The sequence below is a fragment of the Hyla sarda genome, chromosome 4 (genome assembly GCF_029499605.1).
Source record: "Hyla sarda isolate aHylSar1 chromosome 4, aHylSar1.hap1, whole genome shotgun sequence".
NCBI classification, from domain to species: Eukaryota; Metazoa; Chordata; class Amphibia; order Anura; family Hylidae; genus Hyla; species Hyla sarda.
The window spans coordinates 399,612,356-399,632,204 of NC_079192.1; the positions used below are offsets into that span (position 1 = coordinate 399,612,356).

General features: G+C 41.8%; 1 protein-coding gene and 1 pseudogene across 3 annotated transcripts; both read right to left on the minus strand.

The window, feature by feature from the left end:
- Window positions 1-4,606: 4,606 nt before the first annotated feature.
- LOC130367122 (gastrotropin-like) lies at window positions 4,607-12,201 on the minus strand. Of its 3 annotated transcripts, none has more exons than XM_056569514.1 (4): window positions 12,135-12,201; window positions 9,695-9,867; window positions 5,738-5,827; window positions 4,607-4,718 (listed from the first exon to the last, which is right to left on the minus strand). In XM_056569514.1, exons 1-4 carry the CDS (start codon window positions 12,199-12,201, stop codon window positions 4,665-4,667), a joined length of 384 nt encoding a protein of 127 aa, XP_056425489.1. In that variant the 3' UTR covers window positions 4,607-4,664. The 3 variants fall into 3 exon arrangements, with proteins under 3 accessions (XP_056425489.1, XP_056425487.1, XP_056425488.1); XM_056569512.1 differs by lacking the exon at window positions 12,135-12,201 and adding an exon at window positions 11,515-11,604; XM_056569513.1 differs by lacking the exons at window positions 9,695-9,867; window positions 12,135-12,201 and adding an exon at window positions 7,522-7,756.
- On the minus strand, window positions 6,775-6,865 carry LOC130267951 (U2 spliceosomal RNA; annotated as a pseudogene).
- Window positions 12,202-19,849: the final 7,648 nt, after the last annotated feature.

Here is a 19,849-nt window from a genome sequence, read left to right on the forward strand (position 1 = left end):
TCTGAGACTATCACAGTGCAGGTTCATTTATACAGAGACTTGATTACACACAGGTGGATTCTATTTATCATCATTAGTCATTTAGGTCAACATTGGATCATTCAGAGATCCTCACTGAACTTCTGGAGAGAGTTTGCTGCACTGAAAGTAAAGGAGCTGAATTATTTTGCACACCCAATTTTTCAGTTTTTTATTTGTTAACAAAGTTTGAAATATCCAATAAATTTCGTTCCACTTCATGATTGTGTCCCACTTGTTGTTGATTCTTCACATAAAATTACAGTTTCATGTCTTTATGTTTGAAGCCTGAAATGTGGCAAAGCGTCGAAAAGTTTAAGGGGGCCGAATACTTTCACTATGCACTGTATATGGGGGAGACTCTGAGGGGTCCCATAGGTCACCCTTAGGTCACATGGTCACTGATACCTCATTGGGTTACAATCACATGACAAGAGGTTAATCACATGTCAACTATTCTTAAAGCTGATCAACTATTCAGTCAACTATTCTTAAAGAAACGTCTAGCACTTGACTCAGGGACTCAGGGAATGCCATGGCATTCCAATAAAGTACCTGCTCCCTGAGTCAAGCGCTGGACGATTCTTCTTCATTTCTATTTGCTGGGGCGGAGTCCACTCCTGGTCCACGCGCCTGCTGCGAGGGTGAGCTGATACGAACTCTGCTCTATATTCTTAAAGCTATAACACTTTTATATACAATACACAACATAAAGATAACTGTACAAGGGGAGTAGGTGCAGGGGTGCAACTCCTGTACTGGGCCACCACACTTTTACTTTCTAACAGGGCTGGACTGGGACTAAGAAGCAGCCCAGGCACTAAAATCCTAACAGCCTAAATACAATAAAATCTCCGCCATATCATGGAAAAATAGTGTCGCACAATGCCTTCTGTAGCAAATTTTACCAAAGGCCAGTCCCACCTGTCGCCATCTTGTAAATGTGTAAACTACACTATGAAGACGTTAACAAAAATAAAATAGGAATAGAGGTTTAACTTATCATATGGTCAGACTTAAACTACCACTGTACAAGCACTGATATATCCAATAATAGCACCGTACAGTGACCATACAGTGACCATACAGTGGTCAAATACGAGGTCTGCTAAGGCTCTGCAGAGTATAACACCACAGTCAGATGCCTTCACAGGCATAATGCATTACAACTATAGCGAACCTGTCCATTCTCCTGTATTTGTTTTAGTAAATCCTTCTATTCCCCTGAAATAGCACATTTTGGAACATGTTTTTATAGAACTCTGCATTGTGTCGTTCCTCTGTTATTCCAAATGGTAATGTATTTTTAGTGTCAAAGGGCTGTGTCCCTATACCGTCTGACGGTGTCCAGTTATTGCTGACAGTATTAGACTTCGTATTAGACTTGCCCAACAAATTGTGCTGCCTTGGTCCCAAAAAAAGATGCCCACGCGCCCCCCCCACCCAAAAAAAAAATATGACATCACAGCATCTGGGATACAGTGGGATCCAGTTGCCCCGCACATTGTAGCATCCAGGATCCAGTGGCCCCTCAGTCTTCATAGTCTACAATACAGCCACGCCATTGGCTGTTCTGCCAGTAATCTCCCCATGTAATAGGCCCTTTCTCTAAGCAAGTCCATGAGACACTCTATTTTGGTCAGATAGTTACACAAGACTGTATGTACAACCTAGCACTCCATTGAGGGGTGGTGGTTGTTACCGCCATGGCCATAGAAAATGTACTGTTTTCGGCGGGAGTAGGGGCGGCCGCGGGGGGGGGGGGGGGGGGGGTATGTTGGTGTATGATTAGTGCCGCGGCCATAACAAATTTATTGTTTGGGGGGGCAGGGTGCCTCCAGCTGTTTCACCACTACAACACAGCTGGAGGCACCCTGTGTAGATGAACTAAGGGCGGAAGTCGCCCCCCAGCAGGCATTAGTGACGTCTGCCTGCTGAGGAAGTCTGCCTGGTAGTGAGCACACTGCCGGGCAGACAAAAAGGCATTTTTTATATAGTAAAAAAAAAAAAATTTAAGCAGGGAGGGGCTTAGGGAGAGATGGGCAATAGGCAGGGACAGAAAGAAAAAAAAAGGATGGTGGGAGCTACTCTTTAAGTAACTTGGCTAAGGTCAATAAGTTTGTCTATGTCCAGCACTGACCACAGCCAAGAGAGTAATGTCTATGACTAATTTATGGTCTATTCTATGTAGTTGGGATCATGTGCAGGGTTACTCATGACGGGAGGAGCACCTTCCACAAATATTCTGTATGTTAGGGTATGCACAGTTTTCTATCATTAATAAAGATTAAAGGAATTGTTCACGATTAGACACAAGACTCTCATTTGTTTTCCAGAAACTGCACCACGGTTCACCATAGATTGTTTCTTCTATTACAGCTCAGCCCCATTCAAGTGAATTAAAGGGGTACTCCACTGGAATTTTTTTTTATTTATTCCTTCTATTTACAAATCTTAATCCTTCCAGTACTTATCAGCTGCTGTATACAACAGAGTTCATTTCTTTTTGAATGACCACAGTGCTCTCTGCTGACACCTCTGTCCATTTTAGGAACTGTCCAAAGTAGCAGCAAATCCCCATAGAAAACCTATCCTGCTCCGGACAGTTCCTAAAAAGGTGTCAGCAGAGAGCACTGTGGTCAGAAAGAAAGAAAATTCAAAAAGAAAAGAACTTCCTGTGGAGCACTCAGCAGCTGATAAGTACTGGAAGGATTAAGATTTTTAAATAGAAGAAATTTACAAATCTGTTTAACTTTTTGGCACCATTTGATTAAAAAATAATGTTTTCCAGAGGAGTACCCCTTTAACTATTCAAAAATCATATATGAGTCATATGGCATCTATGGAGCAGTAGGCACTCTGTGTCCTGCTATATAACCTTTATCCAATTTATACTAAACAGTTTTAGGGAGTTATTGTCCCCTGGAATTTACTATTTGTTTTACCCTGTTTTTGTGGTGTTGATTTATCGCACGATTTGTTGCAATTACAACTTTTGCTTTAAATACTTTTTCTAGAATTGTGTTGCTATACCATAGTCTGGTACTACAAAGTGGAGTACCAAAGTGTATTAAAAATTATATATTCATCACATGCCCTGCACCATTTAATTCATTTGGTGTATGTACACATTACTAGCACACAAATTAAAGGTGTAGAAAAATCATGCACTACTCTTAATAAATTCCACCCATTGGCTGGCATTTATCATTGTAGGTGTAAGTGAAGCATTTATCATTGTAGGTGTAAGTGAAGCATTTATCATTGTAGGTGTAAGTGACGCATTTATCATTGTAGGTGTAAGTGAAGCATTTATCATTGTAGGTGTAAGTGACACATTTACCATTGTAGGTGTAAGTGAAGCATTTATCATTGTAGGTGTAAGTTTAGCATTTATCATTGTAGGTGTAAGTGAAGCATTTATCATTGTAGGTGTAAGTGAAGCATTTATCATTGTACGTGAAGCATTTATCATTGTAGGCGTAAGTGAAGCATTTATCATTGTAGGTGTAAGTGAAGCATTTATCATTGTAGGTGTAAGTGAAGCATTTATCATTGTAGGTGTAAGTGAAGCATTTATCATTGTAGGTGTAAGTGAAGCATTTATCATTGTAGGCGTTAGTGAAGCATTTATCATTGTAGGTGTAAGTGAAGCATTTATCATTGTAAGTGTAAGTGAAGCATTTATCATTGTAGGTGTAAGTAAAGCATTTATCATTGTACGTGTAAGTGAAGCATTTATCATTGTAGGCGTAAGTGAAGCATTTATCATTGTAGGTGTAAGTGAAGCATTTATCATTGTAGGTGTAAGTGAAGCATTTATCATTGTAGGTGTAAGTGAAGCATTTATCATTGTAGGTGTAAGTGAAGCATTTATCATTGTAGGCGTAAGTGAAGCATTTATCATTGTAGGTGTAAGTGAAGCATTTATCATTGTAAGTGTAAGTGAAGCATTTATCATTGTAGGTGTAAGTGAAGCATTTATCATTGTAGTTGTAAGTGAAGCATTTTTCTACACCTTTTTGTGTGTGCTGATAATGTGTAGGAGCACCAAATTTATTAAATGGTCACAGAGCATTTGATGAATTTTATACAGGTCACATTTTCTGAAATTCCTCTCTTCCCATACACCAAAAAGCTAAGCTAAGTCTGTGCTGGTGTAGATTTAGTGACTTTTCAGTGGCTTTGTGCCTTTTTTACGCCTTTTCACAAAAAGGCGCAGTTGATAAAACCCTTCCATATCATGTGTATTGTCAAAATCAGTGGATTGCAACTCAAAATCAGCAGAAATGTGTAAACCAAAAGGTGCAGAAAAGGCGCAAATAAACCCTGCTTGCGCCTTTTATGCACCTTTTCTAGACACTAAAAACTGTCTAAAGACAATGATAAATGTCGGCCATTGTGTCTACGAGAGACGGCGCACTTTTTTCATTGGCATGCAGTCATATGAAATTGGAGATGTATGGGACTTATGGACTTCTATGGGGCTGTATTACAGCTAATACCTTGTGTTGGAGCTAGAATATGGTTATGCACATGAGACTTAAACCCAGGAGCTTGTACCATTGTAATAAATACAAGAGTCATGGAGTCATGAAATGCTTTATTTGCTTAAAAAAAAATGGCTCCTGATGGGTTTCTCCTTTTTATGCCACCTTCTTGCTGATTCTCTTAAATGTGACTCCTCCAGAAACTGAGGTCTTTGGGGAAAGAAAGTAAAAAAAAAGAGAAGTTAAGAGACTTTTTTTTTTATTATGTTCTTATATGTTATGTTATACAGTGACGACCCCCCCCCCCCCCCGACCTACGATGGCCCCAACATATGATCATTTCAGCATACGATGGCCTCTCAGAGGCCATTGCATGTTGAAGGCAGCATCAACATACGATGCTATTGTATGTCGGGGCCATCGCATAAACGGCTATCCGGCAGCGCAGACTGCTTCAGCTGACACCGGATAGCGGTTTATGGTGCCCCGTGTGGTCCGGTGATGGTCACTTACCTGTCCTCGGGGCTCCGGCGCGTCCTCTTTGGGATCCCCTGCATCGTTGGCGCTCTCCAACATCGTCATCACGTCGCTGTGCACGCCGTCCCATCATCCAATAGGAGCGGCGTGCGTAACAACTTGATGGCGGTGACGGAGAGTGAGGATGCCGGGGAAGCAGAGGCCTTGCTGGAGCGTCGGGGACACCCCGGGGACGCGACGACAGCGAGCGAAGATTCAGACTGGCAGCCGGCGGCGGCGGAAGGACCGCGCGGCACTGCGCCATCACCATTCATGGCTATGCAGTGCTCGCGGACTTTCGTGCAAAGAATGAACATGTTCTTTCTTTGCGTGAAAGAATCTCAGCAGCGGAATTGTCCGCCGCTGAAATACCGCAGTGTGAACAGGTCTCGCGGAGACCCATTCACACTAATGTTAAGTTCACACTGCGGAATTCCACGGGGAATTCTGTAGTGTGAACATACCCATAGAGACAAAGCTATTTCTCTATATGCTACACAGTTTCTAGGACCTCTGTACAGAATAGTCCTATAAAAGGTAGATGTTTCCTTCAATAGGTTTATGGAATGATCTCACGTAGGGCGCACCCAATGATTTACTGTCTGTGATAAGAGCCATCGGGTTGTTATTACTTATTGTGAGATAATGATAAGGTATCACCATGTCTGGGGGTAGATAAGACATACAATAAAGATCACTTTCTGCCATCTTACCTCCACTAGTTTCCCTCCAACGATCTCCGAGGAGTGGTTGTATTTGGGGAAGTCCACAACCAGTTTCCCACCTTCCAATCGGACGGTTGCCTGCATGAGAAATCTTTCTTAAGTTTCACAGATTTAATGAGGAAATCACCTACAAATAGTGTGTGCATCTTATTGGGAACACATGGGATTTATAAGGAACTATGGTGTCATATGGAACTCATGTGTCCTCCACTGGGCCCTAGATAAGACTGTTTTTTTTTTCTGAGCCAAGGAACGTGCTCTCGAATCACCCACAGTGCAAGAAAAAGTGCAAACGTGTTACACTAAAAAAACGTGCACAGAGGATGCGGTCTATCGCAAGCCCTTCTCCGATAGGAGAGAGGCCCTCCAACAAACCTTACCCTTCGCCTCCGGACCAAAAGGTACCTGCGAGGTTCCAGGTTCGATGTCCCTTTTCGCCGAAGCTACTAAGGGACCACAAAAGCTCCCAGCATCCCCCTAGGCGTTAGCCAAGGTATCTGCCCGCAGAGCCGATAACGGTCGGTACCCTGCCCATGCAGGAGTACCCGGGGTGTTTGCAGGGAGGTGCGGAACCTAATGGCCACACACACCTCCCCTAGACCGCCAGGAGGGACACCCAGAAGGGCTACCGCATCTTGACAAATCCAGTGGACACACAACATGGAAAATTACACAGTGAGACGAAAAGAAATAAATAAGTGAATGTGCGCAGGTATACTGCCCGGACCTATAAAAATTTCTCTGATCCTAGCCAGAAGGCTGGGAATCAAGAGGTGAGTGCCACAAAGGTGAAGAGATTATGGTACCCGTGCTTCAACTCAGTGAGCCAATACTCCCAGTGAGTTTCAGCACCTCGGGGTCACCACTCCCCGAGGCACTAAAGTACCTCGGCTCTAGACCCTCTCAGCCTCATGGTGAGACCTGGAGGAAACAGGACACATCGGGGCAGCCGTCGAGCTGATTCCTCAGAACCAGCCCCGGAAAACCCCAGTACACCTGCTCCCTACCATGCAGCACCCATCCCCACCAGCTCCACACCGGCGTCGTCTGCCACAAGCATGAAACTGATAAGAACAGATACTACACTTGATCTTAGCCATAAGGCCGAGAAGCCTGTTACCTAAGATATGTGTCCAACATCCCACATGCCTGTATCCAACATGTCTGATTCTTCTCTCCACTAACATTTGCCATCAGGGAGCGCTAGAGAGTCAGAAGGCTGTCATACACATTAGACGAATAGTCTATCCGGCTTACATTTGAAGGGTGAGTTGCCTAATGAGTATGGCATACAACAACGATCCCTCCTCCGGAGCACACAGCAGGGTGAATCAGGCAATGCCTGAAGAAGCGGCTAGTCTGCGAAATCCGTCGCATTGTGGGTAATAAACCGTTTTACCCTTTACTTGGTCTCAGTGCCTGGTCTCCCGCTGTGTGCTCCGGAGGAGGGATCGTTGTTGTATGCCATACACATTAGGCAACTCACCCTTCAAATGTAAACCGGATAGACTATTCGTCTAAAGTGTATGACTGCCTTCTGACTCTAACTCTCCCTGATGGCAAATGTTAGCGGAGAGAAGAATCAGACATGTTGGATGTGGGATGTTGGACACATAACTTGCACAGGACTTGCATTGAGGGTGGCGTGGCTGTGATCTCACGACCCCCGCAGCCTGCACCCAATTCTCAGAACACTGTTCCGAATGTTCGGGACCGGCGCGGTGAAATTGTGGCGTCCCGAACAGCTTACAGGACACCGGGAGGGACCTTACCTGCCTCCTCGGTGTCTGCTCCATGTCGGGATCCCCTGCATGGCTGGCGCTCTCCTTCGACGTCATCACTTCGTCGCGCACGCCGTCCCGTCATCCAACAGGAGCGGCGTGTGTAGCGACGTGATGACGGCGACATGATGTCGACGACGGAGAGCGTGGATCCCGGGGAAGAAGACGTCCGGAGCGTCGGGGACACCCCGGGGACGCGGCAACAGCAATGAAGCGACATCCAGGGCAGCGGTGACGAGCGGTGACGGGTCCGGAGCGGCGGGGACACGTGAGTACTACCTCCTATACCAGTGGTCTTCAACCTGCGGACCTCCAGATGTTGCAAAACTACAACTCCTAGCATGCCCGGACAGCCTGGGAGTTGTAGTTTTGCAACATCTGGAGTCCGCAGGTTGAAGATCACTGTTAGGTTCAGAATCTGTTTTTTTTTCTAGATTTTGCACCTTTAAAATTGGGTGCGTCTTATATGCCGGTGCGTCTTATAGGGCGAAAAATACGGTAAGCTGTTGGTAGAAAGGTTGTTCAGCTGACAGCTATCTAAAATGAATGGCCAGAGTAAGATCTTGTACTGTCTCTTTTCATTTTTTTTTTTTTTTTGCCTTCCTCTGGATAAACATAGTAGGGTTTTAGGTTGAACTTGATGGACTCTTTTTTCGACCTTACAAACTATGGGGGAGATTTATCAAAACCTGTCCAGAGGAAAAGTTGCTGAGTTGCCCATAGCAACCAATCAGATCGCTTCTTTCATTTTGCAGAGGCCTTGTTAAAAATGAAAGAAGCGATCTGATTGGTTGCTATGGGCAACTGGGCAACTTTTCCTCTGGACAGGTTTTGATAAATTTCCCCCTATGTTACTATGTAGCACCCTTGACTAGTGTCGAGCGGCATAGGCCACATTCGAATTTGCGAATATATGGATGAATATTCGTCATATATTCGAAATATTCGCATATGCGCGGTTTATTTTCGCATATGCAAAATTCATATATGCGGAAAAATTGCATATGCGAAAATTAGCATAACCGAAAATTCGTAAATGCGGAAAAAAATCAACATAAGCAATATTCGCAAATGCGAAAATTAACATGTGAAAAAAGTAACGTAAGCGAAAATTCGTAAATGAGAAAATTTACATATACGAATATATATGCGAGATTCGCGAATATATATATATATATATATATATATATATATATATATATATATATATGGCCAAATATTCGCATATTCGTAATATCGGCGTTTATTTTTCGTATATGCGAAAATACGTATATGCGAAAATTACCATATACTTTAACATAGGCGAAAATTCGCATAGGCGAAAATTCGCATAGGCGAAAATTCGCATAGGCTTATTTTCGTATATGCGAAAACGCGCGCGCCGGTCTCACACAGTAGTATTAGAGCCTTCTTTACACCACACAAGCTGGAAGCAGAGAGGGATGATCACTGTGTACTGGATGTGTACTGTGAAAAAAAAAAAAAAAAAAAGAATATTCGTAATTACGAATATATAGTGCTATATTCGCGAATATTCGCGAATATTCGCGAATTTGCGAATATGCGATATTTGCGATTAAAATTTGCATTGTGAATATTCGCGAGCAACACTACCCTTGACCAGGTTCTACTAGTGTTGAGCGGCATAGGCCATATTCGAATTCGCGAATACTCGCGAATATATGGACGAATATTCGTCATATATTCGCGACCATTCGTTTTATTTTCGCATATGCGAATAGTCACGTATGCGAAAATTAACATATGTGAAAATTAGCATACACAAAATTAACATACGCGAAAATTCGCATATGCGAAAATGCGCATATGCTAATTTCCGCATATGCGAATTTTCGCGCGCCAGTCTCACACAGTAGTATTACAGCCTTCTTTACACCACACAAGCTGGAAGCAGAGAGGGGTGATCACTGTGATGTGTACTGTGAAGAAAAAAAAAAAAAAAAAAAAAAAAGAATATTCGTAATTACGAATATATAGCGCTATATTCGCGAAATTCGCGAATATGTGATATTCGCGAATAATATTCGAATTGCGAATATTCGCGAGAAACACTAGGTTCTACAAGGTTAGGAAAAACTCTCTATTGGTCCCTTATAAGCCTAATGTTCAAGCATGGGATAAACCTCAGCTTTTATTGACTTACCTTAAATTTCTTGCCACCCATTGTCTCTAGATCTGATTCTTGACCGATGGTGAATTTATTGGTGAGTGTAAATCCTGGGTAGATCTGTGACCATGTAAAGTCATTTCCGCTTTGTACTACTTCTGTGGTGTAGTTGAAATTTCTTCCTTTTTCAATTTGCTCATCTGGGATGCCTGCCATAAAACATATATATATATTTCAAATTAAAGGGGTATTCCAGGTAAAACTTTTTTTTTTTTTAGATCAACTGGCTCCAGAATCCTTCCAATAGTTATCAGCTGCTGAATGTGAGTTGTTCTTTTATGTCTGTCAACAATGCTCTCTGCTGACACCTCTGTCTGTCTCAGGAACTGTCCGGAGCATAAGAGGTTTTCTATGGGGATTCGCTCCTACTCTGGACAGCTCCCGAGACAGGTGTCATCAGAGAGCACTTAGACAGAAAAGAACAACTCAACTTCAGCAGCTCATAAGTACTGGAAGGATTAAGATTAGTTAATAGAAGTGGTTTACAAATCTGTTTAACTTTCTGGAGCCAGTTGATATATATATATATATATATATATATATATATATATATATATATATATATATATCAACTGCCTCCAGAAAGTTAAACAGATTTGTAAATCCCTTCTATTAAAAAATCTTAATCCTTCCAGTACTTATCAGCTGCTGAAGTTGAGTTGTTCATGTCTGTGTAAGTGCTCTCTCTCTCTCTCTCTCTCTCTCTCTCTCTCTCTCTCTCTCTCTCTCTCTCTATATATATATATATATATATATATAAAAAGTTTTTCCCTGGAATACCCCTTTAATGTATAGCATGAAAAATATAGCATGATAAAAGAGCATGTACCTATAAAATCACCACTAAACATCTAAGTCTTTGGGTTGTCTACTTAGTGGAGGATTCAGCCATAAGGCTCTGTTCACATGACATTTTCACTCCTGACTTATACCTCCCACATAAGGCTGCTATGTGTTCCACCATTTAGGCATACAGTGAGAAATGGCACTAAGAGGCTTCAAGAGTAAAAAAACATATACTGGGCATTTTTATTTTAAACCTTTGTATGGAATAGCATAGTTTACTGCATTGTTATTATCACAATAAAGTAGTACAAAAATGATCTTGATAACATTTAGATTAAAGTCCCATAAACTCATGAGACCTGTGTTAAAGGGGTACTCCGCCCCTAGACATCTTATCCCTTATCCATAGAGATAAGATGTCTGATCACGGGGGTCCCGCCGCTGGCGACCCCAGCGATTTCCCTGTTGCATCCAGTGTTCGTTTAGAGAGTTGGGTACAGCGTCGGAGGCTCGTGACGTCATGGCCACTCCCCTCAATGCAAGACTATGGGAGGGGGCATAGACTGGCATTGAGGGGGCATGGCCGTGATGTCAGGAGCAGGGTGTGGCCGTGATGTCACGAGCCTCTGCCCTGCATTGGCAGTCATCCGGCATGGAGCGAAGTTCGCTCAGTACACCGGATGTCTGGGGTGCCACAGCCGAGATCGCGGGGGTCCACACTGTCGGGACCCACGCGATCAAACATCTTATCGCCTAGCCTTTGGATAGGGGATAACATGTCTAGGGGCAGAGCACCCCTTTAAGGTGTCCATACACATTAGTCAAAAGTTGTGCCAACCTGTTGAATTCTGCAGGACTGGCCAACTGTCTATAATGTACAGGGGTCTTCTGACTCTTCCCAACACATGATGTCAGAGTAGAGGAAAATCAGGCACGTTGGATTTCTCCTTCCCAACCGTTTTGTTTTGAGGGGGATAATCCATGTCCAGGATTGTCCGGCAGCCACTTACCCACCCTCTTCCAATTAAGAACATACGTCATGAATGTTTGGCCATGCCGATTGTTCATGTGTAGGGGCTGATAGCTGTTGGCCAAGCCTTCCTTCAACTTACAGTTCTTCAAGGTGTATGGGACCTTTACATGTTTAAAGCTAAACCAATAAAGTCTGCTTCTCTAAGGCACCTTATCATGGCCTTTTAAGATTAGATGTAGCAAATGTGATACCTGGAAATGATAAGAATTGCAGAAAAAGGGGACTATGTTGGGGGCCACAGTGGTTGACAGATTTTCAGTTGCCTTATATCTTACGTAAATTGCCCCCCTTCTTTGTGAGGAAGACCCTTGTTTTAGGGGTGGATATACCATACGTACAACCTGCCCAAGGTCCACAATAGTAAAGAGGCCTAATATCACCATAAATGCACCATCCTACTGTGTATAAGATTTCTCACAATTACTGGTGGGTTCTTACAGAGATGTAAGGGTGGGCCCATTGCACAGGAACCCATTTCTGCCTTTGTCTGCTCCATGAAATTTTGGGCAGTAGCGTCAAAGAGTTTTCCAGTGCTGGTACCTGTGCACCATCAAGATACTCACAATGTCTATAAGTACCTAATGTATAATAACTCACCGATAAGTTTCATGAAGGCATCATAGTTTTCCTGGGATTCCACCTCATACTTTCCAGTGAAAGCCATAGCGATGTTGTCAGTGCAGGTACAGACCTTAGAATGGACCCAACAAGGAGTACCTGAAGGGCTCGGGAGTCCTCCTTATATTCAGAATACTCCATAGCCCTGCCTCCAGAATAATCTTCTGACATCACAGAATTGTGTAATCTGATAAAGGAGTGTCATTGACCTCTAGGTAGGACCGTAAAACAATTACCTAAGGACTCAGTGGAATTTTACTCAGAGTTTTATGTATAGTCGATGACTGTGGTAATAGTCGATCAAACTAGACAAAATACATTTTTAGTATTTCGGTCCATTTTTACACACCCTAAATTTAGAGTTAGCAGAGATCATGATTCTGTTTAGGAATCTCTTGGCCAGAATATAGAATAGTTACAAAAAGTGTCTTTTGCTCTGGAGGACCTGTCCTGTCCTGCATTGCAGTGACAACCTATTGATGTCAATGGGCAGTGTGTAATACTTAATTTCCTGTGGTGGCGCTGCAGGGAAGTTAAACACTTAGGCCGGCATTTGTCATTGTAGGTGTAAGTGAAGCATTTATCATTGTAGTTGTAAGTGAAGAATTTATCATTGTAGGTGTAAGTGAAGCATTTATCATTGTAGGTGTAAGTGAAGCATTTATCGTTGTAGGTGTAAGTGAAACATTTATCATTGTAGGTGTAAGTGAAGCATTTATCATTGTAGGTGTAAGTGAAGAATTTATCATTGTAGGGGTAAGTGAAGCATTTATCATTGTTGGTGTAAGTGAAGCATTTATCATTGTAGTGTAAGTGAAGCATTTATCATTGTAGGTGTAAGTGAAGCATTTATCATTATAGGTGTAAGTGAAGCATTTATCATTGTAGGTGTAAGTGAAGCATTTATCGTTGTAGGTGTAAGTGAAGCATTTATCATTGTAGGTGTAAGTGAAGCATTTATCATTGTAGGTATAAGTGAAGCATTTATCATTGTAGGTGTAAGTGAAGCATTTATCATTGTAGGTGTAAGTGAAGCATTTATCATTGTAGGTGTAAGTGAAGCATTTATCGTTGTAGGTGTAAGTGAAGTATTTATCATTGTAGGTGTAAGTGAAGCATTTATCATTGTAGGTGTAAGTGAAGCATTTATCATTGTAGTGTAAGTGAAGCATTTATCATTGTAGGTGTAAGTGAAGCATTTATCATTGTAGGTGTAAGTGAAGAATTTATCATTGTAGGTGTTAGTGAAGCATTTTTCTACACTTTTTTTGGGTGTTGTAATATGTAGGAGCACCAAATTTGTTAAATGGTCACAGAGCATTTGACACATTTTGTGCAGGTCACATTTTCTGAAATTTCTCTCTTCACATACACCAAAAAGCTAAGCTAAGTCCGGGCTGGTGTAATTTTAGAGACTTTTCAGTGGCTTTGCGCCTTTTTTGCGCCTTTTCACAAAAAGGCGCAGTTCATTAAAACCCGTCCATATCATGTGTATTGCAAAAATCAGTGGATTACAACTCAAAATCAGCAGAAATGTGTAAACCAAAAGACGCAAAAAAGGCGCAAATAAACCCTGATGATAAATGTCGGCCTTAATGCCTGGTTTCCGCGCATATTATAGCTGATCTTGGGGACATATTGTCATCTACTTATTGTCATGTAATCTAAAAGGTATCGATTGTCTTTAGTTGACACTTCTTTTAAGGGATTTATGATAATAATAGATTTTTTTTTCTATTTTCAAGGTGGAAAAAGTTTAACACTGATGTTTAAGCAAATTTTGTCAGAAAGGATTCTTGACGTCAGGGGTTTATGGATCAACATTAAATGGGCACTATTATTAAAACACATTTTTGCTATTACACTCCTTATGGTAAATAAAAAATCTTTCTAGTGTACTTTGCTTTAAAGTTTTAAGTTAAGTTTTCTATGTTTTATTTTTGTTTAAAAAAGCTGCCACTAGGTGTCTCCCTACTTGTGTCTCACTACTAGGTGTCTGTCCAGAGCATATTTCCCCCCATCTCTTGCACAGACTTTGGACTCCTGCTGGCCTGGCAGAAGTCCAAAATCAGGAAATGCAGTCTGGAGTGCTGAAGGGGAAGGGGTGCAGCCTTAGCCAGTCATAGCCCATCTCACACTGAACTGCTCTGGGCTGTGTGTAGCAGAGTGAGGGAGGAAGTTCTCCCCTGTATGGCTTCAGATGATGTCACGCCTGCTGGGGAACGCCCCTTCCCAGTCTGTGAATCTGACTGAGCAGAAAATACAGAGCAATATCAAGGTAGAAAACTAAAAAATAATAAAAATAAAGGCAGGGGAGGGGTTGGTTTATCATGATGGGGGTAGTGAGCTGGGAGGATTATAAAATTTAACAAGACCATGACAGGTGCTCTTTAACTTGTTGCAGTTAGTGCAGCACCAGGTGAAATTGAGTATTGCACAGTTCTCATTAAAAACAATGGTTGTCCACATAATGTATAAATGTGCCAGGTCCTCCAGAGCAATCTGCAGCCATTCCCTGCTGTGACTTACTGCATGGTGGGAGTTGTAGTTTAGAAACCGCAATACTGGTTGGAGATCACTGCCCTAGACCATTACTGACTGTAATCGCTGATGCTTCATCACATAAGTAACACATGAAGATACAATGTATATTCCCCAGTTCCTATTTAGAACTAAAAAATAAAAAATAAAGAAATGTATAATTTGTGTCTGAGCCAACATGTCACACATATCGTAATAAATGTTCTCATCTTGGCTGCAGGTTTTATTCTGTTATCTTGTTCTTCAATCTGCAGATCTGCTGTCATATAAAACACAGATCTAGAAGGAAGGAAAACTCAGCGAAGCCCAGGCCTCTGATCTTTATTACCTGTCATAAACCTCAGATACAAGGAGAGACAGGAGGAGAATGTGTAAATGTCTTTCTGTCTATATCTATTTTTATCTATTTATCTATCTCATATCTATCTATCTATCTCATATCTATCTCATATCTATCTATCTATCTATCTATCTCATATCTATCTATCTATCTATCTATCTCATATCTATCTATCTCATATCTATCTATCTCATATCTATCTATCTATCTATCTCATATCTATCTATCTCATATCTATCTATCTATCTCATATCCATCTATCTATCTCATATCTATCTATCTATCTCATATCTATCTCATATCTATCTATCTATCTATCTCATATCTATCTATCTTTCTATCTATCTATCTCATATCTATCTATCTCATATCTATCTATCTATCTCATATCTATCTATCTATCTATCTCATATCTATCTATCTCATATCTATCTATCTATCTATCTATCTATCTATCCTCATATCTATCTATCTCATATCTATCTATCTATCTCATATCTATCTATCTATCTATCTATCTATCTATCTCATATCTATCTATCTATCTATCTATCTATCTATCTATCTCATATCTATCTATCTCATATCTATCTATCTATCTATCTATCTCTATCTATTTACTTCATATCTATCTAATCTAAACTTCCAGGCCAGAGAACATACCGGATTAATAAATGAAGTTTGGCCCCATCACCCATTCCCTTTTACACAGCCTAACAGACAAATACTACAGGGTGGGCCATTTCCATGGATACACCTTAATAAAATGGGAATGGTTGGTGATATTAATTTCCTGTTTGTGGCACATTAGTATATGTGAGGGGGGAAACTTTTCAAGATGGGAGGTGACCATGGAAGCCATTTTGAAGTCGGCCATTTTGAATCCAACTTTTGTTTTTTCAATAGGAAGAGGGTCATGTGACACATCAAACTTATTGGGAATTTCACAAGAAATACAATGATGTGCTTGGTTTTAACGTAACTTTATTATTTCATGAGTTATTTACAAGTTTCTGACCACTTATAAAATGTGTTCAATGTGCTGCCCATTGTGTTGGATTGTCAATGCAACCCTCTTCTCTATATACTGCTATATACTACTATATACACCGCAGGAGAAATGCTAGCACAGACTGCCAGTATCCGTATACACTGCTATATACTACTATGAACACCGCAGGAGAAATGCTAGCACAGGTTTCCAGTATACACTGCTATATACTACTATATACACCGCAGGAGAAATGCTAGCACAGGCTTCCAGTATCCGTATACACTGCTATATACTACTATATACACCGCAGGAGAAATGCCAGCACAGGCTTCCAGTATCCGTATACACTGCTATATACTACTATATACACTGCAGGAGAAATGCTAGCACAGGCTTCCAGTATCCTTATACACTGCTATATACTACTATATACACCGCAGGGGAAATGCTAGCACAGGCTTCCAGTATCCGTATACACTGCTATATACTACTATATACACCGCAGGAGAAATGCTAGCACAGGCTTCCAGTATCTGTATACACTGCTATATACTACTATATACACCGCAGGAGAAATGCTAGCACAGGCTTCCAGTATCCGTAGATTCAGGTGCTGCAGAATGGGCAAAACAAAAATTGGAACAGGACCATCAGTTTACGCAGAAGTGATGAGGCAAACTTTCATGTGAATGGTGAAGTTAACAAACAAAACCACCGCTATTGGTCTGACACTAACCCACATTGGATAGATCCCTCCAAGACTGTTGGAACACAAAAATTGATGGTATGGTGTGGTATATGGGGTACAAAGATAGTGGGGCCATTCTTCATCAATGGAAACCTCAAGGCCACTGGATATGCAAAATTGTTACATGATGATGTGTTTCCCTCTTTATGCACTGAAGCTGCACGTTCCCTGAGTTTTTCCAGCAAGATGGTGACCACCACATTATGGGTGTCAGGTCCGAGCATTCCTAGATGAACAGTTTCCTGGAAAGTGGATTGGTCCTCGTGGGCCAGTTAAATGGCCCCCAAGGTCTCCCGATCTGACCCCCTTAGACTTTTATCTTTGGGGTCATCTGAAGGCAATTGTCTATGCTGTGAAGATACGAGATGTGCAGCACCTGAATCTATGGATACTGGAAGCCTGTGCTAGCATTTCTCCTGCGGTGTATATAGTAGTATATAGCAGTGTATACTGGAAGCCTGTGCTAGCATTTCTCCTGCGGTGTATATAGTAGTATATAGCAGTGTATACTGGAAGCCTGTGCTAGCATTTCTCCTGTGGTGTATATAGTAGTATATAGCAGTGTATACAGATACTGGAAGCTTGTGCTAGCATTTCTCCTGCGGTGTATATAGTAGTATATAGCAGTATATAGAGAAGAGGGTTGCATTGACAATCCAACACAATGGGCAGCACATTGAATACATTTTATAAGTTGTAAGAAACTTGTAAATAACTCATGAAAGAATAAAGTTAAGTTAAAACCAAGCACATTATTGTTTTTCTTGTGAAATTCCCAATAAGTTTGATGTGTCACATGACCCTCTTCCTATTGAAAAAACAAAAGTTGGATTCAAAATGGCCGACTTCAAAATGGCCACCATGGTCACCACCCATCTTGAAAAGCTTCCCCCCTCACATATACTAATGTGCCACAAACAGGAAGTTAATATCACCAACCATTCCCATATTATTAAGGTGTATCCATAGAAATGGCCCACCCTGTACTAAGAAGCAGCTTAAAGGGGTTGTGCGCTGCCCTGCAGTTCGGAGCTCCACTCACAGCGTCCGGAAGTTCATTACTCCGAACGCTGTGTGCGGGCTTCCGTGTTCGCGGCCGCCGAGCGTGACGTCAAGCCCGGCCCCTTCATGACGTCTTGCCCGCCCCCTCGTGACGTCACGCCCCCCCCCCCTCTACCAAAGTGTGTGGGAAGGGGGCAGGACAGCAGTCGCGCCCCCTTCCTATAGACTTTCGTTGAGGGGGCGGGCGAGACGTCACGAAGGGGCCGGGTGTGACGTCACGCCCGGCGGCTGCGAAAATGGAAGCCCCCACACAGCGTTCGGAGTAATGAACTTCCGGACACTGTGAGCGGAGCTCCAAACTGCAGGGCAGCGCACAACCCCTTTAATGGATACTGTTTAATTACTGAGTGCATCACAAGCATGCTCCCCCTAGAGGTGGATAAAGGAAGCCACAATGTCATCATTGAAAAATGGTTTACTTAAAAAGTACCTGTCACCAAATAAACTTTTCTAAACTAACTCAAGCTATGTTCCCTAACTACTCCAAACACCCCTCCCACCCTCTTAAAAAAAAATTCTGAGCTTTAAAACGCTCTGTATCATACCTTTATTCTTGCTCACATAGTGCAATCTCCCAGCAGGAGAAAGTGGGCGTTTCCCAGCAGGCGTGACATCACTGAAGCCTGCTGGGGGACCACTTCTGCCCTCACATGGTTGCAGTGCTGTTATGAATAGAAGACCTCAGGCTCTGTGAATCTTCAGTGAGGCTCTGTGCAGCTGTCAATCAAGCTTAGTGCACAAAAGCACTTCCTGAGTTTGGTCTCCTGCCAGGTCTGGAGGAGACCAAACTCACTGTGGCAGAGAAGAGAACAGTGCCACCTAATGGACGTTTTTCTATTACGTTACTATTTAAACATATTTCTGTTGATAATTTTAAAAGCAAGTGAATGGGAAAGTGTCAGCTAATTACACAAGGAACACTATATTAACATTTTAATTTGGTGACAGGTACTGTTTAAAAAATGACAGCGGGTTCACCCACACCCAGCTATGGGTAAATGATACCATGTTGTAATCCAGTTCAGCTGCACTATAGCCTTGTGTATTGGGTTTAATGTTGGTAAACCCACTGTTAGTTTCCCTTTAAAGCATTGCTTTTCACATGACATGCAGACATGTCAAAAGTTTTGATGGGTTTGAGTCTGGGTGTTCAGACCCCCAATCACTGCTAGATAAAGGATATGCGCAAGGTTGAGCGCTTCACTTCCTGGCTCTCCCTGTCTCATCGCATAAGACAAGCTACATTGTAAGTCTATGGAGCCCATCTTATGCCACAAGAGGGGAGCTGGGGAGTGAAGCGATCAGCCGTGTAATTGTTGGGGGTCTGAACTTCCAGACCCAGACCAATCAAAACTTTAGACATGCCTGTATAACTTGACAAACATTTTTGAGACTGACTGTAATGCTTGAAAGAATGGTCTATAGGCCATCAATATGGAAAACCCCTATAAGCACCCCTTAGCCTTATGAAGTAGATTAAGGGGGTACACCAGTGGAAAACTTTTTTTTTTTTTTTAATCAACTGGTGCCAGAAAGTTAAACGGATTTGTAAATTAACTTCTCTTAAAAAAAAAAATATCTTAATCCTTCCAGTACTTATTAGCTGCTGAATACTACAGAGGAAATGCTTTTCTTTTTGGAACACAGTGCTCTCTGCTGACATCTCTGTCCATTTTAGGAACTGTCCAGAGCAGCATATGTTTGCTATGGGGATTTCTCCTACTCTGGACAGTTCTTAAAATGGACAGAGATGTCAGCAGAGAGCACTGTGGTCATGATGTCAGCAGAGAGCTCTGTGTTTTTTAAAAAAATAAAATAATTTCCTCTGTAGTATTCAGCAGCTAATAAGTACTGGAAGGATTAAGATGTTTTAATAGAAGTAATTTACAAATCTGTTTAACTTTCTGGCACCAGTTGATTTAAAAATAAATAAATAAATAAAGTTTTCCACCGGAGTACCCCTTTAAAACTACTGTAATGTTTGCACATAAATAAAACAATAGGACAAA

Excerpts from the sequence above, each read along its gene's own strand:
- LOC130367122 (XM_056569514.1), bottom strand. The coding sequence starts at position 12,201 with ATGGCTTTCACTGGAAAGTATGAGGTGGAATCCCAGGAAAACTATGAT. Across the intron at positions 5,828-9,694 it reads TGGGTGGCAAGAAATTTAAG|GCAACCGTCCGATTGGAAGG; the intron begins GTAAGTCAATAA and ends TTTCTCATGCAG. Across the intron at positions 4,719-5,737 it reads TTGGAGGGAAACTAGTGGAG|ACCTCAGTTTCTGGAGGAGT; the intron begins GTAAGATGGCAG and ends CTTTCCCCAAAG.